This window comes from Dromaius novaehollandiae, chromosome 9, assembly GCF_036370855.1.
Source record: "Dromaius novaehollandiae isolate bDroNov1 chromosome 9, bDroNov1.hap1, whole genome shotgun sequence".
NCBI classification, from domain to species: Eukaryota; Metazoa; Chordata; class Aves; order Casuariiformes; family Dromaiidae; genus Dromaius; species Dromaius novaehollandiae.
Window position 1 is genome coordinate 1,286,557 of NC_088106.1, and position 17,602 is coordinate 1,304,158.

The window sequence follows — 17,602 nt, forward strand, 5'->3', positions numbered from 1 at the left end:
AAGTAATTTTAATAATCTGAGGCTAGTGTAAGAAAAAAGTAAAGTGAATGAGGTATACATTTGGTAACTCTGAAACTGTTTCATTGCATGTCTTGATAACATGTTAGTAGTTATCTGAAAACACTTAAAAAAAAAAATCACAATACAGGAAGACTAGAAGAAAAATGATTTTGCCCTTCCTTTAAAGAAATACTGCATTTTAAAAATACCTTGCAGAATAAAAATAATATGGTAGATATCAAGAACAGTTTGACCCGCAGCTGTAAAGCAGCAGAGTTAAAGCATCATCTGTGAAGCAGCAGAACAGCTTTTTCTGTTTTGTTTTGTCACTATAGGAAATAAAACTGTATTACAACTGACTTGCAGGATAGCAGGGTAGTAGGTATGTTCTATCCTTACGTGTAATTTACGTAATTTACGTACTTTATTTGCAAAATGCTCTCACTTGATATTTACTGCTTACAAAAAAAAACGATTTTTGGAACACTAGTATATTTGAGAAGCCCTCAGTTATCTAAGACTTTTAAACATTTATTTTCACAGATTTCCAGTAATGTTCTTGAACAGATAACAAGTTTTGCCTCAGGAACGTCGTATCATCTTCCCTTGGCTCACCACATACAGCTCATCTTCGATCTCATGGAACCAGCGCTGAATATCAATGGGCTTATAGACTTTGCAATACAGGTAAAAAGAGCTCACTGTATCTGGAGGTGTGGCAGGGCGAAGCTACGGTGTGCCTTCTGTAGAAGCAGCGTGCAGCTGGCAGCAGCCTTGCAGTCGGTGGGTGAAGGCACAGCTGTGCTACGCCGTGGAGCCGGGCAGCGAGGGTTTCCCAGCCGTGGGGACCGGGGAGGAGATGGCGTCACGCAGCGTGGCGCTGGGTGCGTTTGCCGGCGCAGGCTGACGCAGCGCGGCTTGTGCTGCCAGGTGGCCCCGCGTCTCTGGAGTCTCAGCTGGGAGACGGGCTGCCCCAGCAGATCCCAACCTGCTCCCATACACTTCTCTCTGTTTTGGCTTCCTTACCTCTAGAATAGAGTTCCTGCTACTTCCCCTTCTGTCCTGCTTTGACACTTAAGGCTAAACTGTAATTAGGAAATCTACTTTTCAATCAGTGGAAGATGTATTTTATTTTTAAAACTTTTGTAATTAACAAAAGTCTGGATTATTCTAGCACAAAGTATTTTAAGATGGGCTTCATTGTTTCAGACTAAAGCACTGTCTTGCACAATGAAGTATCTCGGTGCAAGAAATGTGTATTTCTGAAGCGTATTTCTAAGAACAGTTCTGAGGGATGTGTTTTTATATTGTTTTTGTTTTAACAGTTTGCTCCTTAGTTTGGTCATTTCTAGTGAGCAAGAAACTTTGTTTTGGGTTTCCATATCGTTTGTTTTTGATGGTTTCTTTTTTTGGAATCTAGTTTGTGTTTAATTTTGGAATTATTTTCAATTCATTATTTTTCTTATATTTTTAGCTGTTAAATGAACTGAGCGTTGTGGAAGCAGAACTGCTTCTGAAATCCTCCAGTCTGGCAGGAAGTTACACAACAGGACTGTGCGTGTGCATCGTTGCTGTGCTGCGGCGTTACCATGCCTGCCTGATTCTAAACTTGGAGCAAACTGCACAAGTCTTTGAAGGGTTTGTGAGAGTTTTATTTTTCAAAAAAGTACGTCTGGTATTTGCCGTTAAATCAAATGTACATTTAGGTTCAGGCAGTGAGACCCAGTAACCTCTGCTCTGGAAACTTGCAGCAATATTGGAAGGCTGCACGTGGGCTTTGGTCCGCTCCCTCCGGTCATAGCTAGTGCGAGCTGCACACTTTTTGACCTAGGAAAGGGTGGAAGTTGTGTTTCTTTGCATCTGCTACCCATTTGCCTGATCCTGCCGTGAGCTCCCATGAGTATCTCTTATCCTCTCGTCTCTGGGGCTGGTGCGAGCTCACAAGTGACATGAAACCTGTCAGTCTGTTGGTGCAAAGTTTGTCATGACATGTCCAGCTAATGGTGGGATGTGCATGATATTTAGCAGTATCGGACATATTTCTAAGCAGTGTTGGAATTAACTCAGAACTGTTTATTTCTGCAGGTTGTGCGGTGTGGTTAAGCATGTTGTTAATCCTTCGGAATGCTCTTCCCCAGAGAGGTGTATTTTAGCTTACCTCTATGATCTGTATGTGTCCTGCAGTCACCTAAGAAGCAAATTTGGAGACCTCTTCAGGTGGGTGGTAATGGCATTTCGCTTACAGCTAGCATGTAGGCCACTATGGTTTGAAGTTTCAATTCAATTTGCTCCAATTCAGTTTGCTCCAATTGCTCAATTTATTTCCTTTGTAAAATATGCTGTTGCCTTTTGCTGTGTACCAGTGAACCCTTTTGCCTGTGCAAACTGTGCTGGGGCTCAGCACAGCGCGGGCACCTCCCACGGCACGTCTGCTGCCTGAGACTGTGAAGGGCCTGATTTGGCTTCCATCATGTATTTATTACGGCAGATTTGTGAACATAGCGTTGGGCGAGAAAACCCAAATCTTAGCTGACGCAGCTGTAACATTTTATTAAATATTTCCTTTGATGTGGGGAGAGACACAAACATGTTTGAGTTTTTGAAGTTTTATGTTCAAATGTTCACTTCCTTGACTTTTAAATTAAAAAGATATCTTAGGTACCCATACACTGTATTTTTGGCCCTTACCTTTTAAAGGGGGAGGGGAGCCCTTTCATATGCAGATATGCTTCTTGTGAGAGTTACAAAACACTTCAGTTACTGTTTCCCCTCCTTGTTTATACACCTGGTTTTGGTTTGCGTGTTTTGGATTTGTGGTTTTCACTTAACAGTGAGCAGGAAAAGAGTTCTCAGAGTACCTTAATATTTTAATGAGCATATAAGTGCATGGGAATAATACTGTTCTTTAACACAAATGCTAGGGAAAAAGTATGACATGTATATAAAAATGTCTTAACTGGATGTTCATTCTTCTACTTAAAAGTAGTCTCTAAAACCTATAGCTCAATAATGCAAGAAAAAATAACAAAACAGCTTTATTAATATTACCCTACAAGAACAATTGAAAATGGCATCCAGTAATGTAGGGATATTTGAGGTATTAATTCAAATCTCTTAACAACTGTGTGATACCCAGCATTTGATTGGAAGCCCCCTTTTTTTCAGACCAGTGAATCTAGAAATTCTCTGAAAGCTAGTAATTAAAAAAGCATATATTTTTAACCAGCTGTGTAGAAGGTAACAGTGCTACACTTGTGGTGTTCTTAGCTTCCTTACTGTAATCGAAACAAAAACAGTTGTCTGTAGCCAGCAATTTTTTCAGCTGCTTTCTAACACACTGCAAGTCCAAGTATTTTTCTCTCTAAGTCAGTTTGAAAGGACAGTAAAATACAGTTCATAAATGTTCAAATTTTGAGACTTACCTTCCTTATACTGCAGTGCTTTGAAAATGGCTTCTGATGTTACCTGCAGTATTTGTCATGACCTGGCTTTGCTGGGTGAGCTGCATGTTTGGTTTTAGTATGGTCAGTATGTTTAGCTGTATTCACTAAACTTCCTTTTTTAAGTCATTCCTTCACTTTTTAAAAATCTTATCTTCTGACCACGCCCTCAGTGCTACTTCTTGTGGGAAATACAGTTTTAGACCCTATCCTGCTTGTGTATTCAGTATTGTTTGTCTTTGGAACTTTTTTTTTTAAACCCATGGAACAGGTAGAGGGCAAATGCCACGACAGCATCCTCGCAGCTCTATCAAATTTCCTTGCCCGTAGCATAGAGTATGCTGGAGTCTTACGTCGTGACAAGTGTTTTACACAGTGTGGTGTCTCTCTTTTATCAAAAAATGCTCTGAAGCAGGAGGGGCCTTTGGAAGTCAAAGGGATTTGGGGTTCTACATACTCTTGAAAATATAAATGCCTGGCTGTGGAACTGTGTTGCATGCCCACAGTGGGAGTCTTTCTTAGGAGCCCTTCATGACTTCCTCTGCGTAGCTGAAAACTTGAATGAAATTGATGTGTCATCCTTATTTCCTGTTAGATGCTCCTTACAAAAAATGAGATTGAAACTACGTACGGAATGGTAATCAAACTAGGATTTTCTAAACACATGTGGTATGTTCAACAGTATTTCTGCAAAATATGTTTTTTGGTATCTCTCTCTTTATTCATCCTCAGTAGTGCCTGTTCCAAAGTGAAGCAGACAATATACAGCAACGTTCAGCCCTCAAATTCCAATTTACTGTGGGACCCAGAGTTCATGCTGGATTTTATCGAGAATCCTTCTGCTCACAGCATTAACTACTCTATGCTAGGCAAGATCCTGAGCGATAATGCAGCCAATCGCTACAGCTTTGTCTGTAACGCACTAATGAATGTGTGTATGGGGCACCAGGATGCAGGGAGGTAAGACAAACCAATCTGGAATCAGAATCGTATGGGTTTCTACATGATATATGTGAGGCGTCCTTTCACCTTTTCTTTTGTGTCTTTTTTAACTGTTTTCATTTGTAAACTTGTTCTTTCTGGTTGCTGCACATGTTTTCACTAAGTTTCCCTTTACTTACATTCATTAAATCAATCTGCATAATTTAACAAAAGGGAATAGTAAGTAGAGAGTACTTACTGTAAAGACAGGTAGTACGCTTTTCGTATCAGTGGTTATGCTATTTCAAATAGAGCAGTTCAGTAACAGCTTTCTTGCAAAAGATGTTTTGGTGCCTTCCCTTTCAATGATTCTGACTCTGGATTGTTTCCTCAGCACAATCTTTGCCCATTAGCATCCTGTAATCCAAGGAACATTTTGCATTAGGTCAGTTCCTTCTTCTGATGCAATTAGTGTTTAATTTATTAAATGTGTAATTTCGTTTATTCATTATTCATATTCATGTGGATTCATTCATAGATAATATGCAGATTTTTCAAAAAAGATTTTGGAAAAAGTATCAAGTATTTTTTGGATAAAAGTTACTGGAGTTTTAAGAGCTGTCAGTTGTATTTTTGAAGGAGCTTATGCTACATCATTCGAGCAGACCTCTAATTATTAGAGTTTAGATTGAGATCTGCACTTCAGAGAGATTGTCCAACACTGTCTTACTGTGGTTGTTTTACATATTTTTGATAGCAGCAAGTGTTGGCTACTGTCACAATAAGATGGAGCTTTGGTCTGATCCAGTGTGGTGGTACTTGCGTCATATTTCCGTGTTGGATCTTTTTAGATTAACTCAAGGTACTGAAAAGAAGTATAGTGAAAAACTGCAGTGAAATGACTGAGGTCAGTGTCTGAGATTCACACTGTCAGTACATTTTCGTAGTTCAGATTTTCTTCTCTCAGTTGGTTCCTTCTCTTAATGCGCTTCCAGTGAGTAAACGTACTGCCACCTTATGCACATGATCGCCTTGGAGTGCTGAAGCTGTTTTACCTTCATTTTGATTCTGCAAACTCTGATGCAGGATGAAATGGACTCCAGTTTTTGGCCTAGACTTTGCCTCTGCCCCCAACACCTTTATTCCTCTTACACAGTCTGCATTGCCAAAGTTTGGTGTTCTGACCTGATTTTTATTAAGAAATACTTAATCTTGATAGTCCACTCTATATTCGGTGGTAGCTGACAGTCCTTAAGGTTACTGACAAATCACAAAGCCAGGGGACATTGTGTATTTTTTTTGTTGTTTCTAATTGACACCTCCCCAAAGTGTGTGGTGGTGGTGTATCAGTCTGAAGCAGTCTAGGAAACTTGAGGGATCACTGGCGGAGTGGAGTAGCTGAAAGGAAGTGATTCTTTAGACCGACAGAGAGGAACATGCAAATGTGACCAAACAAGTTTCCCTGTGGTACAGAGAAAAAATAACTTGCACTGGGATGAGTCAGGCATGCTCTAATTTTTTTTAAACGTTGTATAACTCTGAATCATACAGTGAGTCACACATTAATCTAGCAAGTAAAATGCATCAATGTCAATTGATTTTTGTGTCTCTCTCCTTCCTTCTAAAACAGTAGCACTGTTTTATGGTAATATAGGCCTGTTTTATAGTAGCAATGGGACAGAGCATTCTTTACAGTGGAAAACTAGAAGACTTGCATTGCCAGGTTAGGCATTTGGGAGCTATGCCCTGGACAGACAACTTTCTTGTGATGTTTTTGAATGAAAGAGGATGGAGCTGCTCTTTGCATAGCAGCACTACGGAAAAGTCAGTGTGCCCTTGCAGAGGAGAGCATCTGTTGCAGTCGGCTGCAGACAGCAGCACTCTGATCTCTTTATTACTTTCCCTTGGCAGCTTAGCAGACATAAGGAAGCTGGTATGGATACTGGTTACGCTCAGTAGGACATACACCAAGTAACGCCTGTGCCAGTGGAGATTATACTCCTAGCAGTTACGGGGTATGAGTCACATACAGCTCTTTGGAGATGCTGCAGTTGTCCACAACTGCGAAACACTAGATTATATGTGCATGTAGCATAATCACGTTTGGACGTAACCCAACCTTAGTGAGGAGCCATCCGTTCTTGGTGTCAAATGCTGATGTGCTTTGAGCTTAGTTTTTATTTATAAATACCTTGCTTCTCAAGTTTTTTCTCTTTTCTCCTAGAATTAACGACATAGCAAACCTTTGTGCAGAGCTGACGGCATGCTGCACGGTGCTGAGCTCAGAGTGGCTAGGGGTTGTAAAAGCGCTTTGCTGCTCTTCAAATCATGTCTGGGGTTTCAATGATCTGCTCTGTAGCGTGGATGTAAGTTCAATATCTTCTAAAGTACCTGTTAAATCTATTTTCCTAGGGTGCACTTAGAGGTACAGTAGGTACCCATTCAATATGTAATAGTGAGCAAGAATTTAGACCTCTACCTGTTTGAGCTTTCAAGGCTTTCGTGAGATTCCTGGTTGATTTTGTTCTCCCTTGCATCTTTGTTGTGTATGTAAAATTGGGGCAATGTTTAGAAATTTCTCTGTCAATAATATTTTTTTCTTACTACTTTATGGAATTATATGGAATACTAGAGATGCTCTTTGAAAGGAGCAGATGTTTGGGTATATTTACACATCCAGCACCATTTTAGAGTAGTAACTGTCTCTATTTTTAAGAGCCTGTTTTGGTGTTGGTTTTTAAATTTTAGTGGTCATGGTACACTTCACTGTTCCTTACTTGTCTGCTGTAAATTACCATTGTCCCGTTGAAGTCAGCAGAATTACAGTGACTTCTGTTATTCAGTGTCTGATCCAGTATATTTATCTATAGTTTGAACACACATACCTTTAGAGATGGGTTGAAGCTATGTACATTGAGGACACATTCTTGTTATGTCGTGAAGCTAAGGAATGAATATTGATCTTACCAGTTTTTATAAAATGATAACATTTTCTCAGTTTTTTTATAAGACTGGTATTTATTATGGAATTAATTGTGGGATTTGAAATAAGTGTGTATTAAAATTAAATTAAAAGCTATCAGCATTTGTCATAAAAAGATTGGAAAATGCATTAAAATGTAGAGAGATTCTTCTGTGCAAAAAGATTATGGTTGATTCCTTAATAATCTCAGCAATGGAGGTGTGCACTATCATGTGAAACATTCAACTAATGTTTTTCTTTCAAGGTGAGTGACCTATCATTCCATGATTCCCTGGCCACTTTCATTGCTATACTGATTGCCCGCCAGTGCTTTTCCCTGGAAGATGTAGTTCAGCATGTTGCACTGCCTTCTCTTCTTGCAGCTGGTAAGAAAATACCAAGAGAAAAACTTAAAATAGAAAACTTAAGACTTTTTAGGAAGTTTCCTTTGATTGAGCAAGACTATTCTGAAATGGCTTTTCTGTACAGAATGCCACCTGTTGTACATTGCAGCATATATTCCACTGCAGTTTGCAAAAGGAGCAATACCAGGTTAGGTCAGAAAAGCCATGCTTGATAAATGGTGTCAGAGCTGCTGACAGTGTGTTGTCCCCTTCCTGTTATGCAGCCTCACCTTCTTCTAGTGACTCTCTTCTGCTCTATGCTGTATGCTCAAATTACTACCAAGTCTGCTCAACTTGTGCTTTGGAACATCTCGGAAACTCACCCTTTCCTTTTAGTTTCTGCAGCCTACAGCGTTCGTCTGTGTCTTGTTTCTTCTTGCATCGGTCTGTCTGACGTTGGCATTTTCTCTCTGACCTCATTGTCTTCGCCTCTAGTCTGGAGTACAGTAGCTGTGGTCCTCTTCGGCTGCATCATGCCTTTCTTTTCACCTTCTGCCTAGATTTGTGTTTCTTATTTCTGCTTTGACTATCAAAAGCGAGTTTATCAATGTATTCTTTTCTGTCATTAATTAAGCCTCTTGCTTACCAAAAGTCATACTGTTTTTTCCTGTTCTGTAATGACTCAGTACATAAATGCTGATTCCTGTTGATGAAATTACCATATTTGCATTTAAAATGGGACTGGGAGAGAGAAGCTTTTTCTGGGCCTCCCAGCAGGTTCAGTGTGATTTGTAATGTCCAGGGCAGATGCCTTATGTCCGTGTCCCATCTTCTGTAGCCTGTGGAGATCCGGATGCTGAACCTGGGGCAAGGATGACCTGTCGACTCCTCCTTCACCTCTTTAGGACACCGCAAGTCTTCCTCTTTCCCCAGGGATCAGGTAAGTTGGCTGCTGCACAGTCCTTTCACTTCGAAAGGTGGACCTGGATGTTTTTCGATGGCTTCGGATTTCACGTGTGAAAATCTTTGTAGTGCAATTAAAAATGATAACCTGTTTAAAATTACAGATATTTTAAGAAAATTAGAAGAAATGTTCTCATAGTTCTCATTTTGTTTAGGAATTTTACTGAAACAGTCATTTGAGTCTGGGACCTCTTAATATTATTTCTGTGCCAGTACTTCTGTTGGCAATGGTAGTACCTTGAGGTCCACAACCTCTGTCATGCTAAGTACTGTCAGGGATGATGATAATTCCTGTGGTGAGTCATCTCACAGTGATTTACAAACTAATAACACATCCTGCAGTTTGGTAGCCTTGCCTGTAGATTGAAATTAAATGTGATTCTAAATAAGGCACAATAAAACATCTAGTCCAACAGAAGAAACATGAGGAAGTTAATTGTCAAAATATGCTAATGTAGTCCTCTTTCCTTTTTAATTTGAATATTCTGTGGTCTGACCTATGTGTTTTTGCCACAGACCAAAAGAGGAAGGAAAACTGCAAGAATCAGCACCTGCCAAATAAAAGGAAATAACCCTGGAAATAACTTGTGCTTTAACTTCTAAGTGCTTCAGCAAATTTGACAAGACTATTTCTCTGGGAAACAGAAATTAAAAGCGATTACCACCTGCAAGTTTGAAATACAAGTTGTTTCAATTTCTTCTGTGTAGAAATAATATTAGTTTCTTTTTTGACCAGGTATAAATGATCATCTTTCACACATTCGAACAAATTAAGTCAGAGATGTGGAGAATATTCTGAGTAGCAGAAATGTTATGTGGACCCAAGCTTCCCTAAAAAAATGGATTTGAATGGATAGGAAAAAATTATATTTGTACTTTATCAAATAGTACAAATCAAACAAAATGTGACCATGTTACAAACTTTTATTATATATGGCTCAGTTAAGCGTGTCAAAAAGGCAGTGGCTTCATCCTTCCTTTCCCACTCCATGTTTTTGAGTCTGTCTCTCTTCTCCTTAGAGTTGGAAAAAGTACTCACTGAATTCTTTTACAGTCTGCTTCTGAGCTGCAGGTTTGGGTTTAACTGTACAAAAGGCATTTATATTAATTTATTTTGCCTCATTTGTTACGAAGACTGTTGTGTGGTAGGTGAGGGAAGTCATTTCCCAAACCTGTGAAGTCAAAATTAAAACAGCCTTCAGTATCTCATTGTGGTTAAATTCACTGTTTACATAGACACAGCAAAATGACAGGCTTCTTTTTTGATTTAAATGATTATAGCTTTTTTTGATATTAGTACATCATAACCATGTATCCCCGTTGATTTTTAATGATTTACCAATTGGTCTTCACTTTCAGTGCAAATATTCAATTCCTCATTTACTTACTGCAATTCTATAGGTATTTTAGATTAAAAGGATTTTGCACAAAGGAAATTGTATATAGTAAAGACTAACCTTTTTCTGTGAAGAGTTTCTCTTCTTTCCATAGGGAAATCATTTCCTGGAATTCGTTCTTCTTGTGATCGTCACCTTTTGGCCGCTGCTCACAACAGTATTGAAGTGGGAGCTGTGTTTGCAGTCTTAAAAGCAATTTTGATGCTCGGTGAGATTACGCAGAGTGTTATGCGTAACGTGTAAAGCTTTTCCTCTAGTGCTAAGGTAGAATGCAGTGCTAGTTCACTTCCCTGGAAGGCTCCTGGGAAAGGAAAACCCAAATGACAGGAGAAAATTGTGGATGCTTCCCATGCTTCTGTAGCACAAATGAGTAGCATTTTCCCCCACAGGTCAAGAGACAGGAGTTTTCTCTGGTGAGTCAGCCCCTGCTGATGTGGCTTTAAGCAGAGGTGACTTTTTCAGTTTGATTTTTTTCCCCTCCAAGTCTCAGTACATTTCAAACGCAGGTGACTCCCTTTCACATATATAAAGGAAATACGGTCTCAAATCATATGCTCCATGTATTTCTGTGTTTTACCACAAAACATAACTGCCTAGGGTTACAGAGGTTATGAGAGAATCACTCTCCAGGAACAAGGAGTTTGGTTTTTTTTTCACTTGTGTTGAACAAATAACTGTCTGGAATCTTTGTTTTGGCTTAAGTTCTGTTGAAGGTGCTGTGAATGATGGGTGAGGTGTATTTTTGGAGTTAAGTGCCCAGTTGAACGAACAAAACCTTCATGGTGTGGGCAAATGAACATCCACTTAGAGTGCCATTATTGTATCCTCTGTTGGTATATGTCTCAAAAACCCTGTGGTCCTAAGTGATGTAGCTATATCGGAAAAGAAGCGAAGGGCATAGCTAGCTGGGGTTGGCTGTGGATTTGAGAGTGAGCTTAAAACACATTTATGGCCATTATCTAGGTTCTCTTGCTATTCAGAGTTACTGGTATTGCTGTTTACCTTCATTAGTGGTGTATAACGTGAGCGTTTTCTGTTCCATCCCTGTGCAGTTATGTTGTTTGCATGGTGCTTGTGCGGGGCTAATGACACAAAGGAAGATCTGAACATACGCTTTATTTGTGCCTTCACTGCTGTACACCTCCTCCTCTGCCCAAAATGTTATATTTGAAGATGTCCCTTGTTGCCGTCCTACATTAGTTATTTAAAATTTGTACTTCATTTGTTGAGGAAAAGCATCAGATATGTGATAGCTATTGCAAATCTACCCTGAAGAAGCTTTATGAGTAAAAATCTGGTTTAGAAAAAATAATCTTTACCTGCAATGAAAGATGTTGCTGCACAGTGAACTGCTCTAAAGTATATAAACTCTCTTCATAAATGTTATCAAAATGTTCTGGGATGGCTTTAGCTTAATTTGTGGCTTAATATCGATCTCTACATCCTGTTGTTTGCCTGCCAAGTCCTTCTTGTTTGTCCTTCACAGGTGCAGATTTTGGGCCTGATATGATTGTGCTACTGGATAATGTGCTAGAATGTAGGGAGGTTATGGATGAGCTGTTTGCTGTGCCATCTGCTTAGGAGCATCTAGTATGCAAGTTTGGTTTGTTTCCTGGGATTTTTTTGAATGAAACTCTGCCAGGCTTTGGATTCTTCTTTGGATTTGTTGGTTCAGTGATACAGAGAGGGTTTTTTAGGTTTGCTTGGATTTGGGGGAATGTAGGGATTATGATTATCATGATGTGTTCCTTTTTTTTTTTTTCTTTTTTCTTTTTTCTTTTTTTTTTTTTGGTGCTATTGGCCTAATTGGAAATGTCTCTCAGAGTGTTGATTCTGTCTAATTAAATTCAAGAATGAATTATTATTTCCTATATTAATGGTGCTTTTATATTCTGTGAATTGTAGAATCGTGTGAGATGTGGGCTGTCTGCCCTGTGCCCGTGTCCTGGGCTTTTCAGGGCGTCTCAGAAGTGACAGCACTGGTTTTTGGTGTTCTGTTTTGCTTTTTTTCCCCCCTCTCCTCCCGTTTTCTGCAAAGAGTTAATTCCTTGTGCTGCAATGGCTTGCCCCCCGGAGGTTGGGGGGGGGTGGTGTTTGCCACACCAGAGATTTAGGTGAGCTTGGGGGTCTGGCTGCAGGGTCAGGGCATCGTCCAGCTCCGTGGGCAAAATGTGCGCTGTCAGGTCACAGCCCTCCCTGTCACCAGGAGGCAGTGTCCAGTTATAGATCAGTCTGTCTCAGTAGATCAGGTATCTGGTTTTGATAAGTTGTTAAATACAAGTTAGATCTGGTTACAGAGGATCGTATGACATTGATTTAGGAGTAACTCGAAGGTAACACAAGCTGGGGTGAAGGTGGATGGGAATTTGGCTGGTGAAACTGGTTTTCTTAGCAGTAATATTTTTCTAAAACTTCAGGTTTTTCATCCAGGGTAATACAGTGCCAGGGAACACAGAAATATTAATGACGGAAGAACTGAACGCACAGGAGGACCCGACCCAGTACACCGAGGTGTTCTGGGCACCCTATGTAAAAGGGCAGTAAGCCATAGACGTGGCCACAGCTGCTAAAAGACATATTTACATTGTCACTCTCCTTGTTGCAGTAGTTTGAAATATTTGCTGGTAGTTGCAGATTTTAGCAAGGTATCCTAGCATATGTATAACCAGAGGCAACAGCGTGAGTGAGTGTGTGTTTAAATGGGCATATAGTATTTCATGTGGCTGTAGCAAGGTATTTAGCCTTGTCATTCCATGTTAGCTGCTGATAGTAAACTGCAGTTTTATAAGGATTGGCTATCATATGTGGTGATTCAGTTAAGATCCATAAGAGCTTCTGCTGACTTAAAACATTAGGCTGTTAGCCTGCTTCATGCGCTGTGTGCTCCTGCACACTCCAGGACAGCCTCACAGACTCTAAGGTATTATGTTCAGCAGTTTTGGGCTCATTTACCTCTCCGAAGTGTGGTAGTTGCATCTTGTTCCTTGTCCAAGGTTTCAGACTCTTAAGATGTGTTTAACATCAGTTTTAATGTAAGCTGTTACATGTCAGATTTTTTTTATATCTTGTCCCAAGCATTTTTCTTTGCTTCTTTGTTCCCCCAAGTTTGTTTGTTTTCTGGAGTCATGCTGATGGCTTGCAGAAAGGACGGGTTATTCAGTGTTTGCCCTCTCTGCCAGGACTCCCTCAGCATGCACTGCCCTTTTCCATTCCCAGGAAGATAAATCTTGTCAAGAAGTTCACAGTAAGGTGGGCTCTGGGGAACACCAGACAAAACTTGTCTCTTGACCTATGGAGTGTTAATAAATCAGAGTAAGTGAGATGACTTGGAAAAAGGACACCTAAGCAGGTTGAGTAACCCAACTCTTCCTTATCTACCAAAGCAATTTCATGCACTCACAGACTCTTTTCTGTGGAGTATGAAGTGGCTCTGTTTGTGTTTGATTTGTATAAAACTTTTTCTACTTCTGAAACATCTGTTAAAGAGATACTATGCAAAATGAAGCAAATGAATAACATTTTGGACATAGTGATTTTTCAGATGGACAGTGCTGTCTTCTTCAATGTAACTGCTTTATGCCCCAACTAGTTTGTGGAAGACTAAGTGGGTAAACTACGTAGGGGCATGAGGACTTGAATAGAAGCTTACTTTGTACTTTTGTGATTCTGTTATACAGGGGATGCTGAAATTGGCAGCAGCAGCATTAACTCCTTGAAGAGTGAGGACTTCACTGTGAGAGGCTTGTTAGATGAACTTAACGAGGATGAAATTTGGGGTTCCTCACACACGTTAAAATCTTGTGGAAAAACTATTTCCATAGAAACCGCTAGTTTAAGCGAGTATGCTAGATATGTGCTAAGAACAATTTGCCAGCAGGTAATTTGTACGACTATGCTTCTGCCTTCATTTAGAGAAGCAATGTTATTGTGTTTGAAAAATATAACCCAAATTTTTGGTGGAAAATAAACATGGAGGTATTTCAATATTTGAGTTCTCTTTGGATTTCCTGGTTTGGATCAGAGAAGATTTGTACACTTAGTATGCTATTGGGAAAAAATTTTGCTTATGTTGGTTGTTAGCATCTCCTTAGACTCCATCAGATATGGGATGTTTTTCCTACTTGACTCTCAAGCACTTTGGGAAGATACTGGGACAGTTCCTTCAGCTGTCTGCTCAAAGTGCTTTTGCAATAGCATTGGTTTTATTTCAAAGCTACCTTCAAAGTTTAGAAGAAATGAATTTTGGAAAGCAGTGAACAGTTTTATATTTTCAGGTGGTATTGAATGACCAGAGACATTTCTAGTCTCACATGTTGCATGAACTAGATTACACTTTTTAAAGTTTGCATATTGAAAACCACTTTTCTGTTCAGCTTGCATTAATGGAAGGTTAATACTGCCTTGAACCTATCATCTAATTTCTTACAGGAATGGGTTGGAGAGCACTGCTTAAAAGAACCTGAGAGACTGTGCACAGACAAAGATCTTATTTTGGATCCTGTTCTTTCAAACAAGCAAGCACAGAAACTACTTCAACTTATTTGTTATCCTCTTGGTATTAAAGAATGCAACGAGGGTGACAACCCTCAGAGGCAGCACATCAAACGCATACTTCAGGTAGTGCGGTGAGGGGGAGAGGGGGAAGGGGAAAATGGTCTATGATATACTGAATCTTAAATTGTCATTCAGCAGCACCACCAAGTGACATTGATTTGCAGTTCCTAGTGCAATCAAACATTAGGTACTTCTTTAAAGACTATATATACGCAGGATCCCCAGTCTTTGTGGTAAACATTTTATAGTGTGACTTTCTGGTGTCTCATTATTTCTGATTCCTCCATTATGAAGGAAACAAGTGTGCAGCCTGCTCATCATTTTTGATCTACCATTATCAGTCACTAGGAAGACACTGAAAAGGCAACCGAGTTGGGGGCTGTTTAAGTGGAATTGTCTCAGCAGGGCTCTGACAGTAGTGGGGTGAAAGATGCTCCTGCAGACAGCTCCACTGAAAAGGCTCAAGTGCTTTCCTGGACAGTCCTAACCTGATCATGTCTTCAGATTCAGTTGCTTTAGGGCCACTTCATTTCTTGTGCTATTTGGACGATGACTATTTGGATGGCAAGCCACGGACAAAAGTAATTGCTAATGAAAGACTGAGTTGGATTTTCAGTGTTCTTATTTGACCAAACTCAGATTTTGCAGAGAGCTATCTTTTTTTTCAGAATAGTTGCACTGTTGAAGGTATTGAATAACTGATACTAGTTGCAGGGATGTGACAGTTCACTTGTGTTCTTGAATAGCTGTGATATTTTGGGATGTCATTAGATTATTAAGAAGAGTGGTGATTGTGATGATCTGCTTATCAGATGAGGGTTTTGCATGTAATATATTCAATTAAGAGATGTTTTTCCTCAGACCTGTAATGTCTTGACACATGTATTTGCAATGTTAATTCTTACTCAGAACTTGGATCAGTGGACTCTCCGGCAGTCTTGGTTGGAGCTGCAGCTGATGATCAAACAGTGCATGAAAGAGCCTGTGAGTATTGGTTTTCAAACATTCTTATCTAAATATTTAATGCAATAAAGTATGTTAAATTTTAACCTAGTCCATGAGCAAACATACCATGAATGTGCTAGTTTACTTATGTTTTACTGTAGGGTTCTGGGTCTGTGGCTGAAATGAACAGCTTGTTGGATAATATTGCAAAGGCGACAATAGAGGTGTTTCAGCAATCCGCTGATCTAAACAATAACTCTTCTAACTCTGGTATAGGCCTCTTCAATCCAAACTCTGTTGGAAATGCTGACACAAGTAATACAAGACAGAATGGTAAAAAGACATTCCTAAGGTATTTTCTGTAGTACCTTTTTAATTATTTTAGCCAACGTGATGCTTAATTATGCATAGATTGCCTAGACTTTTTGGGCTTGAAACAGGCTTGTACAGAAATGAGCTACTTGAAGGTTACTTCTGTTTACTTTTGTTTAACAATAAGTATAGTTGCTATTCTTGAACTTCTGGAAACCAGCAATTATGACTACTTAGTCCACACTAGTTACTCCAGATATGTTGTCAACTGCATTATTAAAGCAGTTCAGTCTTATAATAGCTAATACTGGTTGCAAAATTAGATGGATATTTTGAGTGAAATACATTTGTTCTACTTCTAGTTCCTCTGAACGCCGAGGAGTGTGGCTAGTGGCTCCCTTGATTGCAAAACTGCCTACCTCAGTTCAAGGTAGGGTCTTGAAAGCTGCAGGAGAGGAGCTGGAGAAAGGGCAGCATTTGGGGTCATCTTCTAAGAAGGAAAGAGACAGACAGAAACAAAAAAGGTATGAAAGATGTGTGTGCATGGAGCTGAAAGATGGTTTTTAAGGGGTGTGTGCTGGAGGCTCTGCTTTTGCTTCACAAGACCTTATTGATTCACTTTTTTGGAGCAGCAAATTATCAACTTCAAATGTGATTCAGATTTCATTTAGTTTAAAGAAATTTAATTTGTTTCAGAGGAAGAGATGTGAAAGCATTGTAACCGATCTTCCAGTGGCTACTCTGCAGTGTGCCAATTGGAAATCTTAAGAATTTAAAAGGGCAGTCACAGGGCTTGTTGTTTCTTCCCTTCGTGGGAATAGGCCTTTTTCCTTGCTGTTAAGATGTCGTACTTAATTCCTCTTGGGAGTAGTGGATCTTGAAACTCACCTGTAACTTTCTAAACCAGTGAGGCTTTAATTTAATGATTATTGATTTTTTTTTTCCTTTAGTAAAATATTCTTCCACAATGCCTATATTTTCTTTGTACTTTCTTATAGTTATGGTAGAAATTACATCAAATGCTATATATAACAAGGTTTCTTAGTGTCAAATACTGACAATCTTTTTTTCCTGTGAAGCTCTTCCAAACTTTCAGTTGTTCAAGAAAACAAATCACTTCTTAAAGGCTTGTGGTATTTGATTGTTGTACATGTTACTGTCTAAGTCCCTTTGTTCTTATTGCATTACTACTGTGCATTGCCTTTTTGGTGTCCCTCAGTGTTGTTCGTGCAGTATACTTTCACTGAGTGGGGGACCAATAACTGGGCTTTACCAGTTTATAGTACTCTTGTAAACCTGTGTTGCATGTATTGATTTTGATTTATGGTTCTCATTAAATCTACTGACATTTTGCAACCTCCTCCATCTACCTTATTTTCACTTTAAATTTCGTCTTTTTCTTTCCACCGTAATTCTAGTATGCTGGCTACTCTCTGTAATGTTGGACTCCCCTAGTTCATCTAGACTGTTTCTTTAATAAGATTCTCATGGAATATGTTGACCTGTAGAAGTTTTATTTGCCATACTCGGCTTTTGAGTTAAATAATTGAGTAAATACTTACGAACACATCTCTTTGTTGACCTTCTAATTCATTTGTAATACCTGCACTGTCCATTAGTAGATAAAAACAGAGATCTTGCTTTGCTGGTCGCCTTGCTAGATGTTTCTGAGTAGTCAGAGCATTTCAGCACTTTTCCATTATTCCCCAGCTCTGTCAGCTTTTTGCATCAGTAGGAAGGAATATGGAACCTACCTCTGGCTTC

General features: G+C 39.4%; 1 protein-coding gene across 10 annotated transcripts in view; it reads left to right on the top strand.

The window, feature by feature from the left end:
- MED12L (mediator complex subunit 12L) overlaps positions 1 to 17,602 on the top strand; it is a 154,434-nt gene that overhangs the window by 110,622 nt on the left and 26,210 nt on the right. For 9 of the 10 annotated variants that reach the window (XM_064516467.1, XM_064516468.1, XM_064516472.1 and 6 more), the window contains 13 exons: positions 544 to 687; positions 1,475 to 1,638; positions 2,086 to 2,217; positions 4,173 to 4,400; positions 6,586 to 6,727; positions 7,589 to 7,709; positions 8,506 to 8,607; positions 10,122 to 10,235; positions 13,705 to 13,904; positions 14,456 to 14,644; positions 15,491 to 15,565; positions 15,688 to 15,878; positions 16,201 to 16,362. In XM_064516467.1, coding sequence (XP_064372537.1) covers positions 544 to 687; positions 1,475 to 1,638; positions 2,086 to 2,217; positions 4,173 to 4,400; positions 6,586 to 6,727; positions 7,589 to 7,709; positions 8,506 to 8,607; positions 10,122 to 10,235; positions 13,705 to 13,904; positions 14,456 to 14,644; positions 15,491 to 15,565; positions 15,688 to 15,878; positions 16,201 to 16,362 — 1,964 coding nt within the window. The remainder of the gene's footprint in view (positions 1 to 543; positions 688 to 1,474; positions 1,639 to 2,085; positions 2,218 to 4,172; positions 4,401 to 6,585; positions 6,728 to 7,588; positions 7,710 to 8,505; positions 8,608 to 10,121; positions 10,236 to 13,704; positions 13,905 to 14,455; positions 14,645 to 15,490; positions 15,566 to 15,687; positions 15,879 to 16,200; positions 16,363 to 17,602) is intronic. The other variant, XM_064516465.1, reaches the window with a different exon arrangement.